Source organism: Otolemur garnettii, unplaced genomic scaffold, assembly GCF_000181295.1.
Source record: "Otolemur garnettii isolate 467f Iridium unplaced genomic scaffold, OtoGar3 scaffold00004, whole genome shotgun sequence".
Classification (NCBI taxonomy): Eukaryota; Metazoa; Chordata; class Mammalia; order Primates; family Galagidae; genus Otolemur; species Otolemur garnettii.
Window position 1 is genome coordinate 9504003 of NW_003852399.1, and position 14196 is coordinate 9518198.

At 37.7% G+C, this 14196-nt stretch overlaps 1 protein-coding gene across 4 annotated transcripts in view; it reads right to left on the minus strand.

Moving 5' to 3' along the window:
• The window catches only part of COL14A1 (collagen type XIV alpha 1 chain), a 213906-nt gene that overhangs the window by 38778 nt on the left and 160932 nt on the right, over positions 1-14196 (minus strand). For all 4 annotated transcript variants that reach the window (XM_023517768.1, XM_003782379.3, XM_023517769.1 and 1 more), the window contains exons 37-40: positions 12447-12500; positions 9039-9134; positions 7916-7969; positions 7493-7546 (exon numbers count right to left, since the gene is read on the minus strand). In XM_023517768.1, coding sequence (XP_023373536.1) covers positions 7493-7546; positions 7916-7969; positions 9039-9134; positions 12447-12500 — 258 coding nt within the window. The remainder of the gene's footprint in view (positions 1-7492; positions 7547-7915; positions 7970-9038; positions 9135-12446; positions 12501-14196) is intronic.

Genomic DNA, 14196 nt, shown 5'->3' on the forward strand with positions numbered 1-14196 from the left:
TTTCTTTTACTTTTCTTTTTTTGATTAAATGATAGCTGTGTACATTAATGCAATCATGGGGTACAGTGTGGTGTTTTCATATATAATTTGAAATATTTTCATCAAACAGGTTAATATAGCCTTTATGTCATTTTCTTAGTTATTGTGCAGAGACGTTTATATTCTACTTTTAGAAAGATTCACTTGTACCCTTGAAAGATAAACCACAGAGGTGATCCCTCTAAAAATTTTTCTTACTATAAGATATTACAACTGAAAGACTGTTAGCCTTAACAGCATTTTCTTTTTTCTTTTTTTTTTCTTAACAACATTTTTTTAAAAGTCATTTTTCTCCCAAATTCTCCTTGACTTTAGAAAATTAAAAGTGTTTACATTTTTTCAATCTCACAAAATGTTTATTACAACTTTTGGATCATACCAGTAAATGTTCCTTTGAAATGTTTTCATTTACAAGTCTCACATTTGTCACATGATTCAGAAATACAGTAGAACCTCTGTAGTTGACCACCTCCCTACATTGACCACCTCCTTGAGTTGACAAAATTCCATAGATAGAACATGCACCACCTGTATCATCAGCACAGTCGTTCCTTCTGTTGACCACCTCGGTATGCCAATGAGTTTATTACAGTCCCTTGTGTGGTCAACTTACAGAGGTTCTACTGTATTTGCAGAGCATACGCTGAGCATAATGCTAGGTCCTGTGTAGACAATGACAAATCAGACAACTTCTTTTTACAAAGTTTGCAGTTTTGAAGAAGTCAGACAATGAAAAGAAACTAACTATGCTGTGCTATGGTGATAGACCAGAGACCACGGGAACGTGTGGGAAGAGCACCGAACCCGGGGAAACTTTCCCAGGAGAGGTGGCATTCAGTTGGTGACTCAGAATGGTGGGGCCCACTGCGTTAGTCTCTCTATTCACATGCAGCTGTGATACCCCTGATGCAGCCGCCCCAGACAAGCCTGTCAACCCTGAGAAGGGCAGGATTTGGGCTCCTTTTCCCACCCCTTCATCTTAGCGTGAGCAATAATACCAGAAACTTTTTATATAAAAACAATAAACTTAGTGGAAAAAAAAACTTTATAATTTTGCAGGGCAAAATAATTGACAAAGTCTTACTTTATGATTCAGTTTAATCATTGAACCTCATTAACAGCTAAAAAGGTATTTGCCTTTCCCAAAGACTTGCTCTATCTATAATTTTCCATTTCATATCCTGGGGTGAATCTGAAAAGATTATGTTTATGGATTAAGCATCCTCATAAGAAACAAAACCCCTTAATGAAGCAATACATACTGAATATTAGGAAATAAGAGGTTAAACAATACGAACAATGTGGGAATTCACTTCAGCTGCCAAATATATATATATTTTTAAGTGCATGAAATCAGCCACCCACAAGCCGGGATGTTTTATAAGACAAACAGCTCCAGGCATTTTTCCTTTTTGATATTCTCACCTCGAAATATTAATATGTACCCACAGCCCACATTAAAAATAATTTTTTTGCTATAAAAACTTGAAAGAATTTTTTATAATTTGTTTTTGAACACATTTGACTATGAGGAACTTTTAAGTTATAGTTGGCTGTGATTTATCAGCAAAAGAAAATCTACCTTATAATTTGCTTTCAAAATCACTAATTTTCGAATGAACGCTAAATTTCACTATGGCTGAAACTGGCAACACATATTATTATATAGCCATTTAAACATTTATTAATTTCCATTTTGCAGTTTTGTTTTCTATACTATAGAGCAAATGTATATGCTTTTCTCAGGTCTCAAACATTTTTTTTTTTTGTAGGTTTCTTAAAAATTCTGTAGTTTCTAGGCATGGTGCCTATGGTATCCAAAAAATGATTTGCCCACAAATAGCGTTGCACCTAAATGAAAGTCAGAAGCTAGAATGTTTATGTAGCTGTCAGAACTAGTGACTCAGTGACGATATTTATCCCTTAGGCCTTCTTTGAAGCCTATAGTGGTAGGTCATGCTCCTGACCTTAGGATGCTGGAACATGGCCAATTGTTGAAGTCCTTCAGCTGGTGCTATCACCTAGGGTACAGTGGGTTGGTAAGCTGCTGGTATCTGATGACTTTGTTGAAAGGAGCCAGACTAGAGCAGTGAGGGTTAGAGAAATGCTTGAGGAAACCCCTGATGTGCTATTTCTACCCTGTGCCATGGCTCTGGGATGCTGTGAGCAGACCAGCGTGGCAGTCAGCCACAAGAAAGAAGGCTGCTACTTGCAGCAGGATCAGAACCAACCACCAGATTGAGAGGCCAGGCAGCAAAAAGCCACAGACTCTGCAAACATTAGTCCAGGCTAGAAATTCAAGATCAATTCTTATATAGCACACCATGTTGGGTTACATGGGGTAATTTTTGGTGACACAAACACATGCATGACTTTTAAAAATGTATGTGTTTATATATAAACCAATACATAGCTTTATATTTTATATGCACATATACTGTTTTTAATGCATACATATTTATATACAATTTAAATGTATGTGTATATATATATAAGCATATATACATTGTTATGGGCTTCAATGAATTGAAATAAATAATAGTAGCAATAGTCTACCAAACAAATCATTTTGACATACAATGGGCCTCATATAATAAACTACGTGTGCTTCCAAAACCTACCCAGTTATCAGAATCATTAAGCCTTTTAAAACCATACATTTCTAGGTCATGCCTAAGACCTTTTGTATCTGAATCTCGGAGGTTGAAGTCCAGGAACGTGTATATTTAAAAAAAACAAAACACATAAAACAACAACCTGATAAATCAAGTTGGGGAACTACTAATTTCTGAATATATAAAAAACAAAAATGTCTGTCTTGACCCTGTAGACACCATTAAAATCAGGGTGCAGAGTAGATAATGTTTGTATCATGCCTGTACCCCAACAGAAGTATGATTAAAGCCAGCAAGGACATGAAACTAAGCATGCCTCAGAAGCTGGCCTCTTCTCAGATGTGCCTAGAACATACTATGTGGCATTCTTCTAGTCCCTTCAACTTGGGAGCTTCAAATTCTTTGCCTGTAAAGTGGGGGTGACAGTGCCCAGCACTTCTAGGACCTGACGTTTGTAACGCCCTTGTACACGTTCAGTGATTAATGGTAGTGGTTGTTGCTATTTTTATTAAAATAACTTGCCAAGCCTCAATTGCATCGATTATCATCACTCTGGCTGACTGTGATTTCTTGGGATCTTATAAAAACCCATCTAGACCCACAAAGAAGCAAAGCGAATCACTTTCTCCACTACGTTTGTGATGATATTTTACATTTCTTCTTGGGAAAGAGAAAGGTGCTCTAGGGAATAGTGATCATGAACTTAAAATTTCACAAACATTCCTCAGATGAATCTCTCATCACTGTTTAACATGTATGATAAAAATTATATCCAGATCGTTGACTCGAGTTCAATTTCTCAAGTGCATTTTAAGTTCAACTCACTTTGGATAACATAGGACCTTCATCACGAAGGCCTTTGCATACATTAAACTATACAGTAAGGAAGCATACTTCTGCGGTTCATTTGAGGTAAAATACAAGAAAAAAATTTGTTAAAACTTCCTCTTTCTTTATATTTTTAACAATTTCTGTAAAATCTCCTAAGGCATGTTAATGTGCCAAGTATAGGCATAAGAGTATAAAATGGCCTGACTCAGTAAGTTTACCTTGAAAATAATGAATACTAATAATATTAGCTAAAATTAAATTTTTATATACAGGTGCTTTAAATGAATTAATCTCTAGGACTAGTCTATGGAGTCAAATATTATTTTTTCCACGTTAGTGCTAAGGAAAGTCAAGCTTGAAATCTTAAGTAATGTAAGTTTTGCCCGTTCTTCCTGCTTTCACTAAGGACCACCTGGAAGGCTAGGGTGGGGAGAAGTTTACCACACGTTAGAAGAGCTCCAAGATCACAGGATAGGCCCTGAGGTCACAGACACCTAGAAAAGAAGAGGATGGAGACAAGAGGGAGGTGACAAGATTTACAGTGGAAATGAAGGATGAGCCCAAAATGCTTTCAGCTGGAACGGCCTGGAGTGAAAACTGGATGCCTAACTGCATTCAGCTATTAAATCTGAACTGTACTGTTGGTTTTGAAGTGTGGTGGTTTGGGGCCTGTTCTCTGCTGGCTTCCTAGCAAGAGGCTGAGACTTGCTCAGCGAAGAAATCCAGTTTTTGCTGGATCTACGTATGGCCTCAGGCCTGGAGTTTAATAAGAGCTGCCTCTAAGAGTCAAAGATTCCCTTTTGTAAAAGCCAGAATAAGCTAGAAATATTTGAAAAGATGTTTCATCTTCTCCTTTTAATAATCTGTTAAGATTGCTCTCCTTCCAGGCTAAATTCAGGGCTAACACTGGCATAGGCTTCAGGAAAGAGGCGCTAACCTTTCCCTAAACTAACAGTCAAAGTGATGGAGCCAGATTTGGGCTATGAGTTCTTGGCTGTCAATAAGACAAAGCAAAGAACGAGATGTAAGGAATAGCCCATCTCACTCGCTGACTCTCCAGACTCTCCAAAGAGCTGGAAGCACCGATTGGACATCACCACAAATATTTATTGCAGCTTCTTCTTTCCTTGCATAGAACAGACTTTACTCACTCAGGACCAAGGGAAATGAAGGCACAGTAACATTAAATCATGTAAGTGCTCAGAGTGAAAGAAAAGAAAATAGTATTGTCTTCCTGATTTCCTGGGCAGTGAAGCCTGACTCGGGAGTTTTCTAGAGAAGGCTCCTTAGTTATTTCAGCACACGGCATCCTGTGTGCACTCTCGGTCTGGTTTATGTCACGGCTGTTATTGTTGTTGTTGTTATTTTCTTTCTGAATACAGCTTTGCCTTTTAGGATGGCCTATGGCAGAGCAGGGGTCATTGTAGGAGTTTGTCTTCCTCCTTTAAGCAACCCCTCTGCCTGCACTGCCTACCCAGGAAGACCTGGCCCTTTGAGGAAGATGTCTCCACGCTCCATGTCCTCCGTCTGCCACCATCATGAAAGTCGCTCCTGGCTTTCTACCTTTAGCTGTATTACGTAACTCACTAATTGTTTTAGATCTTGCTACCCTTAAGCCCTCACATCATTTGCCTAAACAGATTGGAGTTACTTAAATAACCCTGCTTCCTTCCTTCCTTCCTCCCTCCCCCTCTTCCTCTTTTCCCTCCTTCCTTCCTTTCCTCTCTACTGTCTCTGAGATGACTTATTTGTTTTTCTGGCCCAGAAGAGCAGTCATTCTCTAGACCCCTTCCATACTCTCCAGGCAAATAATCAGCCAATTGTCTCCTTTGGCCAATGGAATTTTCTCCTCTTCCGGGTTCTTCTCTGTAGACAATAATGGACAACTCTTCCCAGGCTGAGTACAGTACATGGCACATTCTATATGTTCAATTAAAATATGGCTCATTGAAAACTATGTGGTCTTTCCTCAAGCAGAGGGGCCAAGTTTCCCAGTCCCAGGAGCTCTGTGATGTTTTATTCTGTGTGAATGGCTTTCTCTTGAGTTGTATGTTGGAATGGTACTTATGGCCCTCAAATATCTTCTTCGTAACAACAATAGGATTCACATAATCTTTTTTTAAAATATGGCCCTATAAAGAATGAGCATCCTCTGAAAAGCTTTAAAAAAGCAAGTCCATTTCCATCTAAGAAGCAGAAATTAGGCACACCCTAAGTTTCACTTCTAGATTGAGGGAGTGTGGAAAATAATCTCCATCTACAGCTATCTTATCTTCACTACAGCTCGAAGACTTTGAGTCCTATAGAAGAACACATGTATGGAGTATTCACAAAATATTTATGAAAAGTCTAGGTTGGTATATTGGTTTTAAAAGAAAGAATTCCAAAGCCAAATGATCCAGACATTAATCCAACAGGTTTGATCTGGGAGTTCTTTGCCAAGACTGGACTTCAGGCACAGATAAATCAAATAAACTCACTGAACCAAATCTTTCGAATTGCCGTTTTCAGAGCTTCAGGAATCACGAAGGAATCTAGGTGTGTAACCACACAGGATCTTAGCCTGAGGCCCTTGCCAAAACACATAAATACTTCTAGACAGCCCTTCCACATGTACGAGAACGCAACATAAATCTAGCTTTTACAAAATGCCTTCTTCAGAGACATTCACTTAACCATGTTCCACAGACTGGGTAATTCCATTTGATGAATAAGACTACACTGAGATTTTTATGCAAATGAAAGTTCGATATAAAGAAAAAAAAGTAAGTCATAGAGATTTAAGGTTGCACACCTACACTTCGGTAGATAAAACTATTTCCTTATTCTTGAGCAGTATAGTTATAGAGAAGTGAGCCTTCTAGCCAAATGTCTGCTAACCAAGTGAGTTGTACCAAGAAACACCAGTGAATGCCAATGTCCTTCACTGAATTGGATCTAAGTGATTGCCACTCATGTAATCCAGACTTGGGAGAAAGCGTGGAGCTGCTCGCAGGTTTAAATCAGTGGCAGCTGCGGAAGACCAACCTCTCTTACCTTGCTGAAAACTTAACAACTTCCTATCATCTTTATGTTAAAGTTTAAAATCCTTTGTCAGAAAAAAATATAGCTAATCTAAGTGAATTTGTGAACACACACACACACACACACACACACATTGCACTCTCATCTCCAGACATACTAAATTATGTGCAATATTAAAAATGCCTTTTTTCTCTCCATCTCCACTCTTCTGTATGTGCTGTTCTCTGTGCTTGGAACTGATTTCCTTTCCTCATTTCATGGGGCTAATTTCTATCTATCAACTGAGACTCAGTGTAGATGGTACCTCTTCATAGAAACCTTCCTGAACCCTCCGAGTCTGGCTTGGTTATCCCTGCTTTTGTGATCACAGGGCTCCATGCCCATTATGGCCTGCAGTAAAGTTTCTTATTTAGCTATATTTCTTCCCAATAAGCTATAAACTCTCTGAGAACAAAAAAACCCCCCTCAAACCTGGCAAAATGGGAAAATTTGCTGACTAAACAAATGCCAGATGTTAACTTATCCCTCTCCTGACCATCTTTATGTTATTTTTCTACTGTCTACAGGTTAAAAGAACAAATCATTATACTAACGAAATGAAAATTTCTACATAAACCATATTATAGATAGCCATTATACTTAAATTTCATTTCATTGAGTCTTCATTTCCTTTAGGTTTATGCCTTAGGATTTGAAAGAGCTGGAAAAATCTACTAATCCAATGTAATTCAGTTCAAAGTATATTCAGGTTATAGGAGCATTCAGAGAAGGGTGTTGCTAATTTGGGAAGTTTTGATGGGAGTTCTCAGGTTTTGATGAAAGCAATGGACAGACACATGCAGGATAGATGGAAGGCAGACAAATGGGAGAGAATGAAAAAACAAGAATTGGCACGGTTTCCTCAGATAGAAACTTGCCAGCAGCAAAGAGGGACTTGGTGAGAAGTCTACTTAGCTAAGAACCAATTCTGGGCAAGTCCTTACCCTCTGGCCTGGGCCCCCATCACGCCCTGGTGAACCAACGCCTCCTGGGATGCCCTACATAGAATAAGGACAAAAAGGAGTCAGCTTCACAGGAAGGAGCCGCCCTCTCACCCAGCATCCCTGAATAAGGTCAAGTTTTCTAGAAGGGTTCAGGGTTCAGCATAATGATGAACCCTTGGCACCTGCTTAGAATTCAGTTACAGAAGTTACTCATGGCCAAGGAATGTCCCCCACCTGGGCTCATCCTGGGGTGCATCAGTGTGGTTCTTGGAGGTGTTTAAGGTAAAAGAATACAGGAAAACAGTCTTTAATATGGAAACTGCTTATTGCCAAGGTCACAGTTGACTTTAAAAGCTGGAGCCTTTTTCTCCTTGGCAAAGCTGTACATCTGAGAGCAATAGACTAAAAAAATAAAAATAATACCTGTGGACCAGGAGGGCCAGTATCTCCTTTCTCTCCTTTTTCACCTGGCATTCCCTGAATATCCAAAGGTACACAGAGTTAAGTTCATGCAGGTAAACTCTCAGCCTTTCCGTTTCCCTTGACTGAAGATTTTCAACATTAAATTGCTTTCACGCTAACATCCAAACAGAGCACAGTTCACTTTTCACATACGCTATGCCACTTATGTAAACATTCCTACAGAGGGGAATGTTTACATATAGCATAGTTTCACCACAGAATATACAGTCTGATATGGCTAAGCTGATATTGTAAATAGATGGAAGGAAATATTGAACATTTCACTATTATTTATAGTCCAGCTTTTAAAATCTCATATCCACATAGATTTGTCTTGTTTTGTTTTGTCTGGAAAAATAGAAAAATGGAATAGAAAGATGGAAAAGCAAACACAAGACCTGGAAGATAATCAGACCTTAACAACATTGTAGGGCAAAACTCCGGGAAGGAGACACAACATGTGTGCACAAAGATTGCTAAAAATGTGCCTAAAAGGATCTGGCTGATTCAAGTATTAATTAGAATGAGTGGCTTTATTTTTAAATCCAGGTCCCTCTAGTAAGATTAATGGAGGCCAGTGAATAAAATTAAATTTTCTTCTAATGGTACAAACTGACTTTTCAAGAAATTCAGCTGTGTAAAGTACAACATCAAAAATCTAGAACTCTCAATGGATTGCACTGCGATGTCAGTTGAGATAAGGTCAGGAATAAATGGCTTTCATTAATCTACACTTAAAATTACTACAAATGAATCATTTCAATTTGTATAACATTTGGCACTTTCTAGATGCTATCACATCCATTAAGGCTTCAGTCAAGCAAGAAAAAAGGACTACACATGTTAAGTCCTATTTTTTTTTTTGATAGACACACAACTTGTGGATGTTCTACTTCCTGAGCCTGCACCTGTTTCTTAATGACCTTTGTCACCAAGCAAAAAATTGACTAAGGGCATGGCTAATGGGTGGACTCTTAATCATTACTTTCGAAGAAACTGAAGCCACAGGAGACAAAAGTTCATTCTTCATAACCTCATGGAAAAGTCATGATAAAACCCATCTGAACGTTGTCATACAACTCACAGGCATTCCTTGAATGGACAGACCACTTGGTCCTTGGGGTCCAGGAGGACCCTGAGGTCCGGGAGGCCCCGTTTCACCCCGAGGGCCATCTGGTCCCTGGAAGGCAAGAGAGAAAAGTTATCCTAGAAGTAAATTAGACCCTCCAATCCCTATAAAATATTTCAGCTTATGGCACTTATAATTTGTTTCCTCATACAGTTTCTCTAAAGATATACAATACTCATTGGGTAATAAGACATCAAACCTTAAATGATTCACTTCACAGGCAAAATGTCAACAGTAAACTGTAGGAGTAAACACACAGGGATTGCTGCAGAATTTTTTGCATCTGTACATAAGAATGCTGTGCCAAATGTGTGAGTAACTAGATGCACCACATTCCACAACACCTTCAAGAGGCAGAAGTGCCTCAAGACCACCCTCCTAGTCTGCAAAGGTCCCGCTGGGGTGAACTGCATTCTCTCTATCTTCGCCATTGTTATACCCACCTCAGGGCACTCCTTGCATTTACTAGGGACTTTGCACTTAGCCTCTATCTTCTTCCTCACCTTTGGCTTTATTTCCTCTCTTTCAGAATCAGACATCCCTTTCTCAGTCATCCCTACCTCTATAGTTTGGACCTGATGGTTTAGCTAAAGCTACACCACATCTGTAATCTCAGATTCAGAAAATCTGCTTGTTCTCAACCTCTTCTTTCCCACTTCATTTTGCAATGCCAACTGTTCCTTTATTGAATTAAAACTACAAGACCTGGGTGTCATCTTCATGTGAGATTTGTGAATCCACCACGTGGGACAAAGAATGCAGAAGAATGAACATAATGGGGTAAAATACAGGTAAATAATGAGTGCAGAATGAGACCTGTTAAGATTTATGTGCCTGAGAATAACCACATGGAGTGGTCCCGAAGTCTGGAGTCAGGCAAGGTCTGAGCTGGGATGGATTTTGGAGTAGTTGACAACACGTTTATGGGTGAGGTTATTAAGGAGAATGGTTGGTAGGATGAATGAGAACATGGATGAAAACCAAATGGGAGGGAGAAGAAAAACAGTCTGGGAAAGAATACAAAATTTTAAAAAGCCTAAGAATTAGGAGGTGTGGTAATATAGAAAGGTCAAAGGAGAAAATTTCAAATAGAGAAGTGTCAAATTATGCAGGGATTTTAAATAAGAATTGCCCCAAAGCCTATGGAACTGGTAACAAGTAATTGGTGACTTAATGAGAGTCATTTCACAGGACTTCAAGGGGAACAAAAATCCCGTGTAGTTGAGAATTATTTGGGAGGTGAGGATGCAGAAGCACTGAATGATAACTATTCTTACAAGAAGTGTGGTGTAGGAGAAAGGAAGAGAGAGGGAGCTAATGCTTAAAAATATAATGGAGGAGATGAGGCGATTTATAAATATTACTCAGTATTTATTATAGTTTAATAAGATATAACTTTAATATATGATGGTTTAATAATATATTATTGAGGAATTAAGAACAGGACAAAAAGTAGGTAGTCCCATTTTATTATGTAAAATATGAGACAGAAATGACTAGGACAGACCAGGAATAAGGTTGCCTTGTGTTTCCAAATTCTTACTATTTGTTATGATAAAATAAGAAATATTTTACTATTATTATTGCTTAATATTTCATTGCAGCAATCATCTGATTTCTTTTCTGAATTTATTTATCTTCATTCATTCTTTATGAGGTTTTTGTTCTCAGTCCTTATGTTAAAGATTGCCATTAAATTTAGCCTTTTTCATTCCGTGAAAGAGAAAGTGGAAACCTAATATACACATGTGTAAGTAAGAAAAAAAAAATAAATAAATAATGAAGAAATAATACGAATTGGGTCTTTCCATATCAAAGATACAGTTTCTCTGTTCCTACACAGTCCACATGTGAGCATCCTTTGTCAAGTAAGACTTTCTTTCCCCCAAACCACTATATGCTTATGTCTGCGATTCATCAAAATCATCCCACAGTAATAACTGTATCAGAGGCTGCCCTGTGGGAATGGACAACTGGAGGAAATGGGTAAATCATAGGATTACCAAACATCTATGAACTAATTTATCTTATCATCCTTTAAATGTTTTGTCAAATAACAACAGAAAAAAAGAGCTATCCCTGTTAAGCCCTGTTTTTCTTCAGTAGACACACTATTGTGACAATGTCAGAAAAAAATGGGATCGTGCTGATGAACTATTGGGTCAAGGAAGCCAGAATCTGTAGGAGCTCTAGGGCCTGGCTCCTGAATGTAACTCAGGAAGGCCCAGTGCCCGAGGAGATACATCAAGTCTGTCTCAGAAACCAAAATTAAAACAAACAAAAAAGAAGACATCTTCCGGTCTGAGTTTTGAATTAGCTGGTACCTGATTGATTATCTTTAGCCTTCTTTCATGTACTTCTTTTTTATCTGCATATTTTCCCCTAGCTTGGTCATTGGTTTTTAATTTCTTTTTTTAATTAAGTCATTTGTATGTAGATCATAAATACATTTATGCCATGATGGATTCCATTTGTTGAGTTTTTGTACAAATTGGAGTGCTTACATCCTATAATTTTTTAGTAAAAAGTCTTGTATATTTTCTTCTCTGTGAATAAATGCTGTGCAGACTTAGAAAGTGAGAATAATGAAGCAGAACGTCAAAGGGATCGTGTGGAGCAGCAACACGGTAAACATGAGATGGGGGTCAAATTACAAAAGATACCGAAGTCCATGCCAAAGAAGGTGAGATATGTTCTTAAGGCTATTGCACGTAACTCAGTTGTTGTTGTTGTTTTTATATATATACACAACCCACTACAGATTTTAGAAAATTAATTTGGGGGCAGATGGGAATAATCAATTGGAATGTCAACCCATTGGGGATAGGAGACTATTTAGAAGATTTGCCAAAAGCCAGATAGAAGATGGTGAGGCCTGAACCCAATGAGTGCCTAGGCTTTGGCCAGTCCATAGGATGCTTTTATGCAAAGCAGAAAAATTTGTTCTTGACATGGCTTGGCTCTCTTGGATGGAGACTTTGTACAGTACACAGCCCAAACCACATTTGGTGACCATGGGAATAGGAAACAGAACTATGTGTTTGATTATAGCAGTGAGAAGGGAGGAAGAAGAGTCCAAACCCTGAGAAATTACCTGGAAGGGAAGGATGAAAAGGAGAGAAAACTACTTTGGAGGTCAAACCACTGAGAACTCTGACACTCTTCTTTCTGACCCAAAAGTCTTTCTTTTCATTGACTTATTAAATAGTCTTTTTTTGATTAAAAAGCACAGTCTTTAAAATTAAGGGGAAGCAGGCAAAACTTTCATAAAAATATAAAGAGTTTTAAATTGCAAGGGTAAACTAAGTCATGTTTAACTTCAAAATGATGGCTAGTTTGAGAGGGAGAGAGTACTTAGATTACCTTTGGACCCGGTTCACCCTGTTGGCCTTTTGGTCCTCGGAGGCCTGGACCACCCTGGCAAACAGATGTTAAGTATTAGCTCAAAGATGACTCTCAAAACAGTATTTTTCATTCATTTTTCTTGATAATTTAAATTATATCATTATTATTTTACATCAAGGCCAAGACATCACAAAACAGTATACATTCATCAGAATCCTTAACTGGAAATCTGCAGCCCGGCTCTAGTTCTTTCTACAGACTTTCTATGCCAAATCCTTTTCCATCTTGAAAAACTTATAGGATTTATTTATTTAGTGATTATAGAAGACTGTTGCTAATGGATGAAAAGAATAACATACCCTGTAAATCTGAAATGATGTATGTTTATGCCGTAGCTTTGAGATGATTTAAATTGTGGAAGCACATGAAAGTAGCAACAACTTAATGTTCTCTACTCACATAGAAAAAAGTCAATTAGTTTCATGTTTCTGAAACCTCAGTCATTTGAATTTCCTCTCAAGATTTTTGTCATCTTAGTCACCAACTATACTATTATTTACTAGCAGTTTTCTCTATATAGATATCCATCTACCTAAGGGAGAAATCTATGTACATATTCTTTGTATATATATTTTGCAATTTTTGGCCAGGGCTAGGTTTGAACCTGCCACCTCTGGCATATGAGGTTGGTGCCCTACTCCTTTGAGCCACAGTTGCCACCCTCTTTGTATGTGTTTTTATGTGTCTAAATCTGTGTGTCTGTACACTCTGAACATTTCAATGGATGCACTATTTCACTTCGGTTTACTTTAAAAGCAAATATAGCATTACAGTAAATGGAAAAATGTATCGCTTACTGAAACTATACAGTAAATGTGAAAAATAAGCATACTATAAGTGAAGTTATTAAATTTAGCTAGATTTTTTCCTGTTGAAGTCTACGAACCAAGTGTTTTCTCTTTGATAAAAAAGGAGATGAACGAGGACCAGCAGGGCCACGTGGGCACCAGACGGAATTTCTCTTTCACCTGAGCAGAAGGACTGAAAGATCGCTGAAGATGGAATAATGTACTCTCTGTGTGACTCCAGTTTATTTCACACTATGTCCAGGATTACTGCAAATGATTTTATACGCCATCCACGGAACACTTCTGTCACTTAGGAAAATACTGGATCAAGTGATCTTAAAGGTTTCTCCCGGTTTTAAAAAAAATCATTTAAATGTATTCCCTCCTTAATATCAGTTGGTTACTCATTTTCCAGATTTAAAAAATACAATTATGAAATTTCATTTTATTTATGTCCATATGTGTTTACAGAAAATACTGCCTTTAATATTATTTGGTATTTTTTGATGTGTATATTTATGCAATGTCACATTTTTACCCAGTTCTGAGTTTTTTAACTTGTAGAGATTCTTTTTTCATTGTATTACATATAGATCTAACTCATTTGTCTTAACTGTTGCATAGTTGTCTAAACCTTGAATATGAAATTGTCTGTTCAACCTCTTCTATTACTGGAAAATTAGTTGGATGTTTTCCCCACCAGCTTTTGCTGTATAAATAATGGTTCAATTAATAGTCTTACATAGCCCTTCAACAAACATGTTAATACTTCTCAGAAGAAGATACCAGGAAGTAGAATTATAAGGGATATTGGACAAATATGCAAGTCTATTATCAAATTGCACTTTAAAATAGCTATGCCAATTTATACTCTGTCCAGCTTGAGAATCCTTGTTTCTCTAGATATTCATCAACACTAT